Source organism: Anser anser, assembly GCF_964211835.1.
Source record: "Anser anser genome assembly, chromosome: 20".
In the NCBI taxonomy this organism is placed as follows: Eukaryota; Metazoa; Chordata; class Aves; order Anseriformes; family Anatidae; genus Anser; species Anser anser.
This window is the reverse complement of record NC_139741.1, coordinates 11,678,987-11,696,763: the sequence shown is the minus strand read 5'-3', so window position 1 is coordinate 11,696,763 and position 17,777 is coordinate 11,678,987. Positions and strand designations below refer to the sequence as shown.

At 50.9% G+C, this 17,777-nt stretch overlaps 1 protein-coding gene across 1 annotated transcript; it reads right to left on the bottom strand.

Annotated features, from left to right (window-relative positions):
* Positions 1-4,269: 4,269 nt before the first annotated feature.
* Positions 4,270-6,494, bottom strand: LOC310884391 (C-C motif chemokine 5-like). Its single transcript, XM_083806110.1, has 3 exons — positions 6,171-6,494; positions 5,583-5,694; positions 4,270-4,943 (listed from the first exon to the last, which is right to left on the bottom strand). The coding sequence occupies exons 1-3, from the start codon at positions 6,241-6,243 to the stop codon at positions 4,856-4,858; spliced, it is 273 nt and encodes a 90-aa protein (XP_083662236.1). The 5' UTR covers positions 6,244-6,494; the 3' UTR covers positions 4,270-4,855.
* Positions 6,495-17,777: the final 11,283 nt, after the last annotated feature.

Below are 17,777 nucleotides of genomic sequence, written 5' to 3'. Positions count from 1 at the left end.
GCAGGGAGGTGGCTGAGAAAGACCTGCCTGTACTGGTGAAGGGATGAGCCCTGTAGAGGGAGGATGGGATGTTATTCTGGGAAATCTGTCTCGGTTTTATGCGGCAAGGTTTTGGTAGCAGGGGTCTGCAGATTTGGCCTCTGTGAGAAGAGCCCAGAAGCTGCCCCATGTCAGATCACAGTCAGCTCCTGCTGGCTCCAAAAAGGACCCACTGATGGCCAGAGTTGAGCCAGTAAGTGATGTTTGCACTTCTGTGAGAGCAGATTTAAGAAAGGGGGGGAAACAAAACAAAACAAAACAAAAAACTGCTGTCCAACAACAACTGGGAGAGAGATGAGTGAGAACCAGCCCTGCAGCCCCCAAGGTGAGTGCAGCAGGAGGCAGGAGGTGCTCCAGGCTCACAGCAGCAGTTCCCCTGCGGCCTGGGGAGAGGCCCCTGGTGGAGCAGGCTGTCCCCCTGCAGCCCACGGGTCCCACACGGAGCAGATCTCCACGCTGCAGCCCGTGGAGGAGCCCCCGGTGGAGCAGGTGGATGTGGCCTGGAGGAGGCCGCGGCCTGTGGAGAGCCCCCGCAGGAGCAGGCCCCAGGCCAGAGCTGCAGCCATGGAGAGGAGCCCACGCAGGAGCAGGGGGCCTGGGGGGAGCTGCCGCCCACCCGTGGGGGACCCGCGCTGGAGCAGTTTGCTCCTGGGGGATGGACCCTTTGGTGCAGAGCCGTGTGGGAGCAGTTCTTGAAGAGCTGCTGCGTGTGGGCAGCCCCCGCAGGCTCAGTTTGGGAAGGACGGCATCCTGTGGGAGGGACCCCACGTGGAGCAGGGGCACAGAGTGACTGCGAAGGAGTCAGGGACTGACTGCAGGCTCCATTCCCCGTTTCCCTGTGCCGCTCAGGGGAGGGCAGAGAAGACGGTGGTTGGGGAGGAAGGTTTTTTTAAATTTGTTTTTAGTTTCTCACTGTTGTAATCCAGTAGTGATAGGCCATAAATTGCATAAATCTTCCTATGCTGAGTCAGTTTTGCCCATGACAATAACTGTTGAGTGATCTCCCTGTCCTTATTTCAACTGCGGCGCCCTTTCAATCATATTTTCTCCCCTTTTTCCTTTGAGGAGGGGAAGTGAAAGAGAGGTTGTGGTGGAGTTCAGCTACGTAAACCACCACAAAACCATCCCAGCCTGACTGAGGAGGAGCCCCCGGGTGAGGTGTTTGGTGTGCAGAGATCAATGCCCACAGGATGCCTGCCCCAGCAGACACCAACTACTCTGTCTGCAGCAGCCACTCAGGCCTGCAGTCTGTGGTCCTCCTCCCTGCCTGCCAAAGCCTGCAGCAAGTGGAAGCAGAGCCAGGAGTCTGACATGGGACCTTCTCTGGTTTCTCAGCACCTCCTCTTGGCTGGCTGCCTGCACAGTGGTCAGCGGTCACACAAAGGACAGTTCCCAGCCCTGATGTGGCACCATAATGCAGCTCTGCAGTGCTGCATCCCTTCCTCAGCACAAAGGCTTCCTGGTCCTCTCCACATCTTCACCACCAGGAAAAAAAAATGGCCTGAGCTGCCCCACCACTGCTGGGTGAGCGTATTTGTGAAATTTTTGGGGACACGAGTCAGTATGGCATCTCAGCCCCAGCTTCTTTTCCTCCTCTTGCAAAGTAGTTTCAGTGTCATGAACACCATGGTCCCCTCTCACTCACAGTGTTTGCCAGACAGGGCAAAGGGAGCTGTGTCCCCACAGGGAGTGCTGCTTGGCCATCCTGCCTCAGCTGGCCTGCCCTGGAGAGGACAAGCTTGTGCCTCAGTGTCCCTGTCTGTAAGAGACAGAAAGCAGTGCTGAAAAAGCTGTCCGTGAAGCATTCAAGGAGACACTGTCTGAAAGCAAAGCATTGCGTGCATCGTTTGATTATTCTCATGTCCAGGTGTACCCAGCTGGTTTTGCATCCCCTCCCTGTTTCCTCCCATAGGCAGGCTGTGCCCCAGGGTACCCCTTTCCTCCTGCCATAGCCAACTGTGCCTGAGCTGCCTTGCTGGGGTGAAACAAAAACTTGCACCTCTGCTCTCCCACTGAGCTACCAGCCCAGCCTGCAGAGCCTTCATGCTCTCAGAGAGCTATGCTGGGGCATCCCTCACCTACCTGGAGGGAAGCTGTGATGTACTGGAGTGTTTTGGGTGTTCCACTAATTAGCAGCCTTCAGCCTCATTCATGGTTTCACGCTGACATTAAGGAACAAAGCCTGCTCATAAGGCCTGTTGCCATGTCCCTCACTGAGCTTGGGCATCCACAACCCTCCTCACTCACTCATAGGCTTCCCCCTGCCACCCACAACCTCACATCCTTTAGGACCCCCAAGCCCTGCAGATCCCTGGATGTGCATTGCCCCAGCCACAAGCCTGCTGTGAGCACCAGACCTGATACCCATGTGGATTTCATTGTCCCCCATCTCCTGCTGCCAGGTCTCTGCACACTCCACAGGTTGCTGCCAAGGTGGGCTGGAGGCAGCACCCCTGAGGACCCTGCCCCTATGCTTGGGGACCCCACTGACCAGACAGGGCTCTTCCCATCCCAGACCTGGGCGCTGGCATCCCTTCCTCTACTGCAACCTCCCTCTCCCTCCTCTGCTTCTGTCCTCTACCTGCAGCCTCCCAGCTCTCTGCCTCTTTCATCTGTGCCTCCTTGATGGTTTCTGTCCCACGGGGTGCCCTGCACCCAACTCCACCCCCTACACTTTTCTTCCCCATCCCCAGGGAGAGCCACTCTGTTCTGCCTGAGGCTGTCACCTTGTATCCCATCACCAAGGATCTGGAATCCCTCCACAGCTGGGTCCTCTGGGGCTCCCAGGACCCCTCAGCATGTGGGCACCACACAGGCAGGAGACCTGCCAGGATTCAAGGACGGAATCATTTTGGGTTGTGATATTTTGACATGGACACACGCACAGATGTCTCGGGGCTCACTGTTGCCTGCTCTCACTGTAAGAACATGCTGCCAGCTCAGCCAGGTAGATGAAAGCCCAGCAGGGCTGCAAGGCCTCGTGCTGAGCAGGGCAGCCCCTTCTTCACTGAGACCATCTCCACCACCACCACTATCTGCCCTCTCTCTGGGCAATGACAGTGTCCCCTGTCCGCTTTGGTTCGGCGAGGCTTCTGCATCTGTTTCCTGCCCCAGGCTGCAGGGAACACAGCTTCGGTCTGCAGAGAGCCCTGGGAGCAGTGGGTTAGAGCTCTGTGCTCAGGTTCTGCCAGAAATGGAGACTTTGAGGCAGCTAATAAAGAACTCCATAGGAAAGGGTGGTCATTAATCAGGGAGACCTGTAGAAAGGTGGTGATGAGCAAGGGGAGGACAGGAGACCACACAAACATATGCAGACCACTGTAGCACCAGTGGGCTTGGGGTGTTTAACAGAAACTGTATCTCACACTGATTTGCTTGCTCCAAATTACGGAGGAAAATTATGGTAATGAGGGGAGGACTGAGAAATAAGTCCCAGTGAGTGAAGAGGAGCTCTTTTCCTCGTAAACAATGGCCTGGGACGTGAACATAGACATGCACAAACTGCCTGCACAAGGTCAGGTTGGCTTACAAAAGCTTCTTTTTGCTCCAGGCAGCTCTGATGGAGGCAGCCCAGGGCACATAGCGAAGGTCCTCTCCCCCCTCCACAGAGCTTCAGTGGCAGGAGGTCAGACCCAGCAGTTTCATTTTCCACCCACAAAGACATCAGCGAGCTTTAAATGCAAACCATAGCTTGACAAAGTGTTTTTCTTGTTTTTACTCAGTGTGCTTTTAAAAACCAAATTCAGGCTTTCTTTGCAGACCAGCTGCAGACAGATCTGCAGCAGATAATGGGTGCCTGTGGTAAAACACTAAGAAGGTAGGGCCAGAGCGGAGCAGCAGATCCTGCAGGACCAGCTCCACCAGCTCCTGGCCTTGGTCACTGATGTGATGGGGGCAAGGGCTGGCTCACGGCAGAGCAGGGGCTGGGAGGACGCAGCCCTGGGCAGTGCTGGGTGCTGGAAACTAGGGAGGCGATGCAGGAGGGAAGATTTTTAGGGAAAAGGAGGATGAGGCATTTCCAGGTGGGAAATCAGGGTCTGTCTCCTGTCTCTCCCAAGGTGGTTGTGGTGGAGTCCTTCTAGACAAGTACTTTCCAAGTACCAGCTCTGGGGTAGGCAGGTGCTGGACTGTGTAGCAGAAAGGTCCCTCCACACCCCAGCACTCCCAGGACCAAGTGCTTTCTGCCTTCCTGTGGGGCTGGGCAAGAGAGGAAACAGAGATGACACATAGTGAAGAGAATGAGAGAAAAAAATTTTTATTCTTTGGTACCAGCAAGACACAGCGTTTTGAGAATAAGGCTGAACAACATGGTTCCACAACCAGCATCCCATAAATATCCAGTGTACCATTTCTTCCACTAAGGAAGGATCTCATTCACTGCATCTCATTCACAGCATCTACTGTACTGCAGGGTTCAGCCAGCTGGCTTGGAAGTCAGACTGCATTTACATGACAGGACTCATACCTAGTTTTGACAGACTACTTCCCACAAATAGCTCCTAAGATAAGATTCCCCTCCCATTCTAGCAGCAGAGGCACAAGGAGTGGATGGAGTTTAGTCACAGCTCGCACAGCAGGCTATGCCAGGCCATGTCTGCAAGGCCAGGAGGTAGGTCCCCAGCATCACAGCTGCCCAGTAGGGGTGGCTAAATTGTAAAAGATAAACAATGCCCTTGCAAGACAAAAGGAAATTCAGGGGCCCCAAGGTGTCTGTTGGTCCCGGTGCTCAGAACAAGCAGGATTTCTGGTCCATGCCATGACTTTGCTGGATGGTCTTGCAGGACTCTCCTGGCAGGTTCCTCTCAGCTCCCAGTGCTCAGTGCAGCTCCAGGAAGTTCACATATTCCTTCACCCACCTGGCATCAGGTTTAGCACAGACCTGCCGAGTCCTCCTGGTGATGAACCTGTCAAGCCATGCAGAGAGGTGTTACAGTCCTGGAGGTAGAAGGGACATGCCGAAGTGGCAGCCAGGGTCTTGGGTCACCTTCTGGACACCTACTGACCTGTCCTGTGATCAGTGCTGGCTCCCAAGGGGATCATTTACCCTCCCATAAACCACAAGCTCCAGGGGAGCCTGCTAAACCCAGGCATCAAGGAGAGCTCCAGGTCCCCTGGGAGAAGCCCCCATGCTCAGACATTCCTGTCCCTGTCCAGTCTGGAGGTGAGCCTGGATGCAGTGTGTGGGCATCTGGCATTTCTGGGGCAAGCATCTGCTGGCCTCAGACCCCTAGTCTACATCAGGTACAAGTCTTGCAAGTGGCACGTTATATGCCTTGGGCTCATGGCCACAGGGAGGTCCTGCTGGCTACGCAGGAATATCCTTCCCACACCTTGTTCCCAGCATCAGGATGGCCCTAGTTGTCAGCTGAGGATGAGTGCTCACATACAGCATGTGGGGCCTGTGGTGGCTGCCCCCTAACTCCACACATGGTTCCTCACACCACCATGCTCTTGGTCCCAGTGGATGGCAAGAAACTTTGGAGCAGAGCCCAAAGGCTGGTGGAGCCTTTCCCCAAGAGCTCAGAGCAGGAGCCAGTACTTACACAACTGCTGGCTGTGGGCATTTGCTGCTGGTGTAGAAATAATCCTTCACATGACTCCGGGGCAGCTTCTGTGAGGTATAGCTGAAGCAGCAGATGGTTGTGTCAGCTCCAACTGGAAGAGATCAGGAAGGACAGCATGAGTCTACCCCTCAAGCCTATGATAGCATGGGCAACCATTCCCTTACTCAGCTGTGGAGCCCTCTTCTTATCCAAATTAACCATAAAGTCAGCAAAAAATGACTGTGCTTAATGAAAGTCACTGCTAGAGTGTCTTGCTAAAGGCTCTCTTCCTCACTACCAAAGATGAACATCCCCTCGGTCACTCTATTATCACTCCTAAAGCCTGCTAACAAAAGCTGAGTTGTGAAACCTGAAGCCTTTAAGCCTTGCAATGTAAAATTCATAATTACCTCCCTAAGTCAAAAGGATGCTGGAAAGGAAAACCAATTCAAAGAAAGCATGAAAAGCTATTCAGACAGGTTTTTAACCTTTGAAACTTTTTCTATCTCTTCTTCAAAATTATTGCCTTCAGAGCAAAAATCCTGACCGCCAACATCCCACCCCAGGAGAGCAGAGAGTTGTACTCACTTGGGCCAGAAAAGGCCTGAGAAAAGAGGCCAGCAACCAGAAGGATGGAGAGGGCTGCACCAATGATGTTCATTATGGACAGAGGTGAGCTGCAAGGCAGAAGCAGGACCAGATCAGGTTTCTCCTTTGTCTGGTGCGAGATGGTTTGGATGCTCCTTAGTTTTTATAGGGGTGGCAGCAGATTTCAAGGCAAGTATTCGGAGTTTCCAAAGCGTAACAGAGCTGATGTCATGGCACCTTTGCCTCAGAAATACTGAAAAAAAGAGGAAGCAGCAGGTTTAGGAAATACTAAAATAGCCTTTGTGTAAGGTGGGGTAAGTCTGAACTAACCAGCACCCGCACAAGGGCTATACTGACCAAGACAGGATATGAAACGGCTCTTGAGAAGCAGGTTTGCACTTAGATTCACCAAGATGACAGCAAACCCCAACAAGCTCATCTCAGCAGCCTCCCACAGGGCCAGGAAGTTGCCAGACCAATGTCCTTTTCAAGAACCCAAGCCCTGAGCACAAAGGTGCTCAGCCCCTTGAATGGCTTGGGACCAGGTCCAGTCGGGGGGCCTGCGGTGGGCTGGGACACACGTGAGGGGCAGCATGGGCAGCGGGCAAGCTCCGAGCGCCACTGCCTGTGCAGGCAGCAAGGATGGCTGGCACCCTGGGGAGGCTGTAGCCCCGGGCAATCTTTGAGAGACACAAAACCCTCAAAGCTGTGCTCCCAGTGTGGAGCTCAGGACCTCCCAGTACACAGCAGCAGCAGCCAAGAAAGGGGGTGCTTGCTTGGTAAGTCCACCTTGAAGGTTTGGCTCTACAAACAGTGACTTCTCCCAGACACGTGGGGCAAACACAAGCGCCAACCTGGGCTTGAGGGAAGGTGGGATGAAGAAGGCAGAGCAGGAGGCTCCCCTGCCTGGGACCTGATCTCATGCCAAGGCAGAGCCCCACCCCCATGTGCACGCTCACAGTCATGGGCCTCGCAATGGGCTCCCCGGGTTGCCGCAGGGAGCATTTCCCCTTTCTCCACCTCCCTCTTCTCTTCAGCTGGCACCACATTTGCCAGCTCACAGCCTGTGGTTTCTCCGTGAATTTCATGCCTGGCTCCCAGAGACAAGTGCTGCTCACGAGGCACCACGAGCTCCTCTCCCTGGGGTTTCCTTGCTGTCCCGTGGCCTCTGCAGCGCAGTGGACTGCAACAGGAGTTGCTGTTCTGTTCCCATGACATGGTGTCCCCTTCACCACAATGTCCCCAAAAACCGGGAGAATGAGAGGTGCTGCAGGAGGGCTCTGTGCTACAGGACAGCAAGATCCTAAGGCTTCCCCAAACCTCCCTCCCAGCTGAGCAGGCAGAAGCTCTCCCTGTGGGCGAGAGGGGGGATGCCAGGCAGGTGAAGTGCCCTGGGGACCCCAAGGACTCCTGCCTCAAACTAATGTGAAGGGTCTGGAGCTGAACCCAGTGACAGAGATAGTGGAGCTGCTGTGACTGGCACCATGGGGTTGTCATAAATGCTCAGATGTGCTGCTAACAGACACTTGGGCTTTGTCGGAGACAAAACCTTAACTGGAATTTGCCAAGGGATGTCCTACTCTTTGAGCTGGGAAGAGGGATTTTTTTATTGCTATTCCTCTGCTGAATGTATTTGAGTATTGCAATTAGCCAATTGTTCTGGCTAATTTATGCACTTATTGCATGACATACCCTCATACCCTAGATCCACAATGGCGTACAAAGCAAGGCCATGCACCTCAGCTCCATCTCCTCGCTGCAATGGTGGCTGCATTTTGTACTGGGTCCTGACCTGTGCCTGCTGCCCCAAGGCTGCCCCTGGGGCTGGGACTTGTCCTTCAAAGGAGTAGTGCTTTTAGAAAATAAGTATTTTTATCCCCCCCAGCTGCACAGCACACACAGCCCCGCACACTGCTGACAAGGTGCAGCTTCTGGACTGCATTGCTTCCTTGTTGCGTTCAGGGGGTGGCAATCACCCATCTCCCAGTCCTCTGCCATCACAGCCAGAGACTGTGCCCAGTATGTGTCATGCAAGTGAGCCTGCTGCTGCCAGCAGACTGGTTGATGTCTATGACAAAACATCTGACGGTCCCAGATAGAGATCTAAGAAACCGCAGAGAGATACTGACGCTGCCCCAACCACAAGACTGCCAGAGCACATGCTCTGTTGGAGCTTGTAGAGGCAACCAAAACCATGAAATCTGCATATCTTTCTGACGATGCAGGGCATCTGCACCTCAGCCCAGCACAACTCCCCTCTCCCCACTGCCCTTACGAGCACAAGGGGTGCAATAATGTTAGGCGTCTCTGGAGTCCACTGCGCAGCCCAGCCTCATCCCTCACACTGGGGCTTTGGCCCTGTGCAGGTCTTTGTGGTGGAGACATGGCTGAGATGCTGCAGCATTGCAAAGATGTGAGGCCCTGGTCTTTTGTCTTGGCTCCAACCTTGCTCTTGAGGGAAGGTGACACTCTTCTCTGCTCTTCATCCTACTCTGCACTTCACCAGTCAGTCCTCCAGTGTTATCCACTGCCTCCCTTTGTCCTTTCCTGCTTCCTGCATCACAGCTCCTCAGGCAAAGGCAGCGAGCAGCAGTCATCATCCAGAGGGCACAGCATGACTGGGGAGAGGCCAGGGCACCATAGGGACAGGGGAGCTGTCCCTGGATGTCCCTCTGTGACCCCAGACCATGTCAAGGAAGGGCTGCAGGGGGTCCATGCGGACCGTGCCAGGGTTTGGATGGAGAGGGGAGCTGCGTGGCCATTTTAGGGAGCTGCATGGGGCAGGGAGAGCCCTGAAGGAGCCTCCCCAGGGCACTCTGTGTCAGCAAGTCCCCATCAAGGGACCCTGGTCGACACTGACAGAAATGGGAACTGTGCTGAATGGTGCCTGGGGGACGTGGGAGAAAATGGAGGAAGGAAGGAATAAAGAAGAGGCTGTGATGGCACATTCGGTTGTGCATTCAGCTAAAGACACAGGTGTAGCATAGGCTGGTGAAGGAGCAGAGAGAGCTCCCTTGTCCTGCAGAGCATTTACATCTCTCAACCATGCACAAGTGTCCAAGGTGCACGAGCCCTCTGCTGTCTTTTGTGGGAAATGTTCCTGGAGCCTTTTCATTCCTCTGCATCGCAGTCACCATTCACCCGTCTGCTGGGAAGCCCTGCAGTGCCCCGGGTGCAAGTGTGGGGCTCTTCTCCCTGCAGCCTGACCTGGTGCTGCCCACGCTGGTAGCAACCACCTGAGGAATGGGGGCCCACTCCAAGCCCCTCTGCTCTGCTCTGCTCCGTTCAACAGAAAGTCTCTTTTTTTTTAGGGGATGCGTGCAGGCACGGGGGGAGAAGTCTGGTTTTGTTTTTGTCTCAGCCTACCTCACTTAAGCTCCAGGGGTTTTGTCCCCATAAATTTCACTTAAGAAAATAAGACTAAAAAAGACATTTCACTTAAGAAAAAATACAGTTGCAAAATAAAAAAATGCTAAGGGGCAAGGGTGGGTGGATGACAAGTGCCACTGCTGCATGATGCCCATGCAGTGCTGCCTGTGTCCCTCACCCGTCCCCTCCTGCAGCACAGTTCCCAGAGCAAGTGGGCAAGTGTTTACCCATCTTCCTTCTGTGGGGTAAATGAAGGCAAAAGGCTCTGCTCCTTTAGAAGGACTGTCTCTGGAAACTAGGGTCACCTTCTCTTTGCAGCTCCAGCCAAAGTCTCAAAAGATGGCCCCTGGGAAAATAAGATGCAGATTTTACTGTGCACCCAGTAGGAATGGGGACCCCAGACACAGCCCCTCTACCAGCATAAGGGCTCAGAGCCCTGTTTCCCTTGAGCAGGGGAAAGCTCTGCTAGTAATCATCAGCCTGTGCCTATGCTGTTCTGCTTCACCCAACTTCAGGGGCACCCTGGCTGAGTTCCATGAGCTGGGGTTGCTCTGTCCATGATGCTGGATCACCTGTGATTTGTGTCACCTTAGCCTGGCCATGCACAGCAGCACAAATGGGGTCCCTGCTCCATCAGCAGCAGGGCTGAACCTCCTTGGTGAACTCCTAGGGTACTGCTAATTGTTTTCTTGAGCAATTGGACATCATTGTCTTTCCCAAACCTGCCTTCCTTGGTGATCATAGCCTCAGCATAGCTGAGTTCTGCTTCCCAGACCTGGCAGAGATGGGGTCCTCTTGCACAGAGGGTCTGCCCAATGCCACAGCTCTCAGAAAGCAGCAGGTGTCCCTGCAAAGTCCCACAGAAAGGCTGTGGCATCCATACCAACCAGTCTTCCCCTTTGGCTGTGGGGTCCATGTGTCCATATCCCTTCAGAGCTTGGTTGGTCGCCATCACGGAGTCTATCATCATTACCCTCATCTCATCCCTGGTAGTCTAGTGGTCAGGATTTGGCACTCTCACTGCCACGGCCTGGGTTCGATTCCCAGCCAGGGAAGGGGTTCCCCCACTGCAGATTTCAGCCTTTTCCTGGATGGCTGCAGTACCCTGGAGCAAATCTTGGGGTTTGGAATGATGTGGGGTCAGTCCTTGGGTAACTTTTGGCGTCAGCAGCAACTGACTGTCCCTCACTGCCACAAGGCAGCACCTCCAGCAGAAAGCTGTCCTGCGTGGAGGGCAGCCAGAGCCTGTCCTGTGGCTGCAGGGAGCAGGGAAATGTGGCTGCAGGGAGCAGGGTGATGTGGCTGCAGGGAGGGAGCAGGGTGATGTGGCTGCAGGGAGCAGGGCAATGCAAAGCAGGATGCTGCAGCTGTAGCAGACACAGTGATGCTGCAGCTGTGTGGGTTTCTTCCTGTGATAATGAGATGTAGGTGCAGGGCTGCTCCCCTGAACACAGTCTTGGTCATCCTAAAGGGAAGGGGGCCAGTAGGAGACTGGTGTCAGTAGCAGGTGGGGTCACATCCATCTGTCCCTCCTGTGGACAAGAGGACAGGGGCTGTCAGTAAAAGCTCCCGCTGTGAGCAGGATTTGAACCTGCGCGGGGAAACCCCATTGGATTTCAAGTCCAACGCCTTCACCGCTCGGCCATCACAGCAGCTTGCATGGTGGAGTCTCCACAGGAGGATGTCAGGAGGGGCTTTCACCTGGCCCCAGGGGTCACAAAAGGACCTGATCCCACACTGGACAGGGGTCCCTCCTGCTCACCCAGTGCTGGTATTGCTGCTACTGCTGTCACCTGCACTGCACTGTGCTGGGAAAAGGACCCAGGCACCATTCACAACATCAGTGGTTGTGACATGGTAGAGGGACATGGCAAGAGCTCTGTGTCCCATCTCATCTCCTTCAGCAAAAACCTGCCCCTGGACATCCAGCCCCAGCTGTCTTTCCCAGTCTGGGCACATCCTTGCCTGCTATATCCCTCCTGATACACTTATGTTCGCCTCTGTGAAAACAGGTCCAGACTTAGCTAATTGAGGCCACCTGACACACAGACCAGGCAGTGTCCTGTCCCACAGCTGGCAAGTTGATATTGCCAGATTTGCATGGTTTTGACTGAGTTGCTGCCTGCCTTTTGGCTTCTGGCAAAAGGGATTTGGAGAAAGGAAAAAAAGAGACTGTTGAGTAGAAATCCTTGCTGAGCACAGTCTGTAGTGACCTTGGTCTCTACTTTGTACCACAGAAGTCCTATCTGGAGGACAGTCCTAGAAGCATTTGCTTATCTCTGGTTTGGGTGCTTATCTTTAGATATCCAAAGCCTTTTCTGGGTTCCCAGTGTTATGTCCAGGACCTCTGCAAGTGCTTCAGTATCTCAGTGCCACCCCCCACCCCCCCACCCCCGGGTGACTTATCAGCAGGAGCAGCTTGGATAGAAACCTCACTGTGTAGGAACTGCGTGTTCAGTTCAGCTTGAGCACAGCTCCCAGCCCAAAGCAGGGTCTTACTGCACTGCCACCCTCGCTGGCCTCTGTATTTCTGTGTGGTTTGATTTTCTTCCTCCACTGGCCAGGGAGGGAGGAGCATGTTCCTGACATGTACTCAGGCTTGGCACAGCCACACGTGCATGGAAGAATGCCTGGGCATGGATGCCTGCCTGCTCATGTGCACCTGTGTGCTGGATTCACAGAATCATTCAGATTGGAAAAGACCTCTAAGATCATCTAGTCCAACCTTTAACCTAGTACTGACAAGTCCACCACTAAACCATGCTACTAAGTTCTACATCTACATGTTTCTTGAAGACCTCCAGGGATGGTGACTCAAACACTTACCTGAGCAGCCTATTCCAATGCTGCACAACCGTTTCAGTAAGGAAATTTTCTCCTAATATCTAACCTAAGGAAACCAGGTCCTTAAACCATCACTATCTCTGGACACATAGTCTATAGTGAATAGAATAAGACTAACAAATGTGATAGAGCTAAATAGAGGGGTGAGTTGGGGGAAGCTGTCTTTGGACAATTATGGAGAGATTCAAGAGTAAAATTAAGCTTAAATTCATCCCTTTCAGTTATTCAGGTGCCCTTTTCCTTCTTCTAGGCTCCATACTCACACTCAGAGCTAGGAGATGCATCCTCTGGATCTCCTGAAGTGACTGTGGGGTTCAGCTTAGGATATGGCACAAGGCAGAAGAGCCTTCAGAGCTGGAAAGCACTACTGTCCTGATCGGCACAGTTAGTAAAGCTGAGGTCTATGGTCTGCAATGAGCTATTTCTTGTTATGCCTTTTGAGCATGAAGTACTGTGCATTTGGTATCCAAAGAGCTCTGTTGAAGTGAGGCTTCATTTCAGGGTAAGAGTTCAAACACCCTTCAGATGGCAAATGGAGGAATCTGGAAGGACAAGGTTCACAGAGCACAGAATACTAGAGCCCAAATGGAGGGGTCTGGAGGGGCCCACAGTGTATATGGGAAGGACAGAGAGGCTCCAGACCTCCAGACCCCTTAATGAAGGGACCTTCAGAGAGGAAGGAGAGGATCAGAGGAGGTGCGGAGGGTCTGGAGAGCATTGGCAGCTAAACAGAGGAGACTGGAGCAGACCAGAGCATGAAGAAAATGTCTGATGGGGGTAAAGAGGGCATAAGGTTTGATCAGGACACCAGATGGGTCTGGAGAGGACCACATCCTTGACTGACTCCTGCGGCCTGGCTAGACTCAGGCTTTCATTACTCTGGTCAGAATTCCCACAACATTATTCATTTTTTATTTTTTTTATTTTTTAATTGTTGTTGACTTTTTTTTCTTATCTCATTTTGTGTCATTGTCAGTGAACACCTATTTTCATCTACAGTTCTTGGAATGTTTACAGACAAAACAATATTGCCTAATAAGAACAGGATGTGTTTATAGAAAAATCTGAGAACAAGAGGAGAGATGACAGTTCGTCTCATGTAACAAATGGCATTTTTCAATATTATGCAAGACAGCAAACTACAACAAAAGCAGTACTCATGAGACAGACTTTTCTTCTTCTTCAGAGAAATGTTCAAACACTCATTATATGTGCAAGTTTTTGCTCTTTTATCTCCCAAGGTTCAGGAAATAGTGATGGCTTTTCTCCAGTGCTGGTTTTGGTAGGCCAAGCAGATTTCTCTAATACCCAGCCTAAACCTCCCCTAGCACAACTTAAGGCCATTTCCCCTCATCTTATCACTTGATGCTTTGGAGAAGAGCCTGATCCCCACCTTGCTACAACCTCCTTTAATGTAATTGTAAAGTACCTCCCCGAGGTACTTTCATTGTAAAGGTCTCCCTTGAGCCTTCCTTTCTCCAAGCTAAACAACCCCAGCTCCCTCAGCCACTTCAAGACTTGTTCTCTAGACACTTCACCAGCTTCATTATTCTTCTTTGGACACACTCCAGCATCTCAATGCCCTTCTTGTAGTGAGGGGCCCAAAACTGAACACAGTGACCTCACCAGAGCTGAGCGCAAAGGGTCAGTCACTTCCCTAGTCCTGCTGGCCACACTGTTCCTGATACAAGCCAGGATGCTGTTGGCCTTCTTGGCCACCTGAGCACACTGCTGGCTCATATGCAGCTGGCTATCGACCAATACCCCCAGGTCTCTTTCTGCCAGGCAGCTTTCCAGCCACTCATCTCCCAGCCTGTAGCACTGCTTGGGGTTATTTTGCCCCAAGTGCAGGTCCTGGCACTTGGCCTTGTTGAACTTCATACATTTGGCCTCAGCCCATCATTCCAGCCTATCCAGATCCCTCTGCAGACCCCTCCTACCCTTGAGCCTACACTCCTGCCTAACTTGGTGTTGTCTGTAGACCAACTGAGCATGCACTCCATCCCCTTGTCCAGATCATTAATAAAGATACTGAAGAGAACTGGCCCCAACACTGAGCCCTGGGGGGCACCACTAGTGACTGGCCTCCAACTGGATTTAAATCCATTCACCACAACTCTTTGGGCCTGACCACCCAACCAGTGTTTAATCCAATGAAGCATACACCTTTGAGCAGCCAGCTTCTTCAGGAGAATGCTGAGGGAAACAGTGTCAAAAGCCTTACTGAAGTCTAGGTAGACCACATCCACAGCCTTTCCTTCATCCGCTGAACATATCACCTTGTTGTAGAAGGAGATCAAATTTGTCATGCAGGCCGTGCCTTTGATAAACCCATGCTGACTGGGCCTGATCACCTGGTAGTCCTGTAAGTCCTCTCAGTGGCTTTCTAGGTGCTTGACAACTGCTCCTGCTTTGGCTGTGTCCCAGATGCCCAGATGAGATAGGAACTGGTTCCAGAGCAGGAAGATATTGTAAACTGGAGAAATGGAGGACTTCAAAGAGGGGTAGGAATCTCACCACCAGGCCTCTGATGCTGTAAAGGCCTGTGGTGCCACCTCCTGAGCATCCCGTGATGTTGCTGCCTGTCCAACACTGCTGTCGCAACAACACTGAAAGTTCCCACTGAGAGAAGAGTTTGAAGTGTTCAGATCCCATGGGGCCTTCAAGCATGTATGCAGCTACTGCGAGATGGGTACCAGCTCCTGCCGGGAGTATTTTGTGCTTAGGGGATTTTCTCAGCAAACTTTACTGGTTGCTGTCCCTGGGTGGAGAGTGAGAACTGCAGAACTGCTGGTGGTGGGGGTAGATTGGTTGAACCATGGACAGAAGGGAAGTGTTATCTGTAGGGGAGCCACAAAGCCCACCTTAGCCCATAGCCTCTTGGTTTTTAATTAATCTGAGTTCAACCCACACTGTTGCTCTGTGTTTGGCCTCTTACTTATTGCCCAAGTAGATCCAGAAGCAAACCTGTCCAAATCCTTGTCATATTCTTGTGTCCATAAAAGCTTTTTTTTTTTTTTTTTTTTTTGTGTGTGTGTGTTGCTTAAGTTTAAAGATCTTGTTGCTACAGCTAATTCTTGATGACATATTTAGCAAACACCATCAGTGGCTGCATAGCTACATATTATTAGATTTACACTAAGATTTACACGTGAGGATATGCAACCTAAATGGTATCACCAAGACATGATATGAATAACACAATAAGGGTCTGAAAGAGAAGAATTCTCAAACTTCTATTCACTCAGAACAGAGAGGAGATCTGATAGAGAGGCTATTGCAGTTGAGATAGGCTAATTAATGGATAAAGAATGCCCTGGCTGCCCAGATGTCTTGTATGCTTTGCTGAATGGTGATCAGCATTGGTAGGCAGGATACCCTGTGTTCTCTTCAAGCTCAAAAGATTGCACTGAAGAACCATAACTCCTAGCTGCAGGTGACAGGAGACAACTTGCCTGTGGGCAGTTGAAAGTCCTAGGTACTGCACTTAAACCTGAGCCGCAGTAGTTGGCAGGACACATCTAGTGTCACACCTGCAATGCAAATGTCAGGTCACTTCAACCTTGGGAACGGGCATTGGGCCACCTGCAAGTGACAATGCACACCCCTGAAGGCAGACAGTGTCCCTGTCTTTGCAGTTTCACTGTTTCAAGGGCAGCTTGGGGGTCCAGGCTTCACTGAGGCACTAATGCAACAGCAATGATACATGTCAAAAATACAAAAGCAATTTAGCAAAATCACCCTGAGATACCTAGAATTCTGCATAAGTACAGTTTGTATGTAGAAAGCTGGATGGACGTGGTAGATTGTCAGTCAGGGTGAGCAGAGCGCCTCTAGTACCAGCTTCTGCTTTTGATACTGAATTTCATTTTAGGAGTGGAAAAAAGGCATTGTATTTTCAGTTCCCAAAAACCTAACCTTCACACATATATAAATATTTGTTTTAACATGATGCATATTTGTTTGCAGCTTTCTTCTTTGTATATATATTTTTTTTTAATTTTGTCTCAGTAAGATCTGTGAAAATATTTAAACAGTAGGAAGGACTGGGTACTTAATCTTTTGGGATTTACATGGTTGATCATCAGTAACAAGTTCCTCTTGAATGTCAGTCTCTCCACAGCAGCTTGTATAATGTCCTGCAGAATGATCATAAATAACAGTACTGACACAGGGAAGGGTTTACACTGAACAGTAACTGATTTCTGAGCAAACAGAACAGAATTAATTCCTGGTACATTGCGTATTTTTCTTTTGCTGTTCAGAATTAAGATTTCACTTTTTTAAGATTAGTGATGTACTACTTTTGCAATTCTGGCACCAAATCATCGCAGTGTCATGAAGTATTCTGCAATAATGAAATGCTTCTGAAATCCTTGCAGCCAGTACAGGGCAGGGAATTGGGGCTATGGTTGCTTTGGAGTGCCAGTGAATGTGGTACAACATTTAGCACACAGCTCACAAACATACATTGACCATGGTTTTGCTCTTTACCTGCAGCTTCTGGGCACAACCAGAGGGATTTTCACACAAAAAATGCAACACTCTTTCCTCTAGCATGACCTGCTGAGACATCCATTGTTCCCCACTCCCACTTCCACATGTGGAGGCTCAGCAACCTTCCCATTTGTTTAATTTCCAATGGTAGAGAGAGGTTGTCAACCCCATGTAGACGATCCTGCTGCCACCACCTGCCACAAAGCCTGTCTGCCCTCAAAGGTCATTCAATAAATGCACCTAAAATTAAAAAAAAAAAAAAAAAAAAAAGACAACCAAAAAAGCAGGTGCACAATGCACTGGACTGCTATCAGCCTGTGACTTCTGATGACAAAAATACTTACTACCCTCCTGGCAACAGTCTTCACTTTAAAAGTCAATGCAAATCAAGTGGTTTTCATAATACTGGCAAAAAGCAATCTATCAGCATTGAATTTATATGAATTAGATGTTTTCAAAAATATTGAACCTCATGTTTAAAGAACTGAGGAAACTCTCCCAAAGTCTTTGGTAGAGTCTTCAAGTCTGTGACATTTTTCTAGAAGGGCTGGATGAAAATGAAGGACACTGAACAGGACAAATTTCTCTCTTCAGAAGGAAGAACTAGGAAATTCATTCAGTTCTTGGATAAAGTTCTGCCAGCACTGACCAAGTGTTTGATTATTTAACTGCCAAGGTGATGAGCAAGAGTCAACACTGGCTTGTCAAGAAACCATGCCAAACCAATCAGGGCAGCAGGTACTTTGAACAAAGATAAAGATGCCACAGATAAGACCCAGTGGTGCTTTTGTCTCTGCTTCCAATTATGTACTTGTAAGCAAACTATGAAAGCCTGGTCTCAAAGAAACTAATTCAGGGTGGATATAAAACTAGCTAAATAACCTGTTATTCAGACAT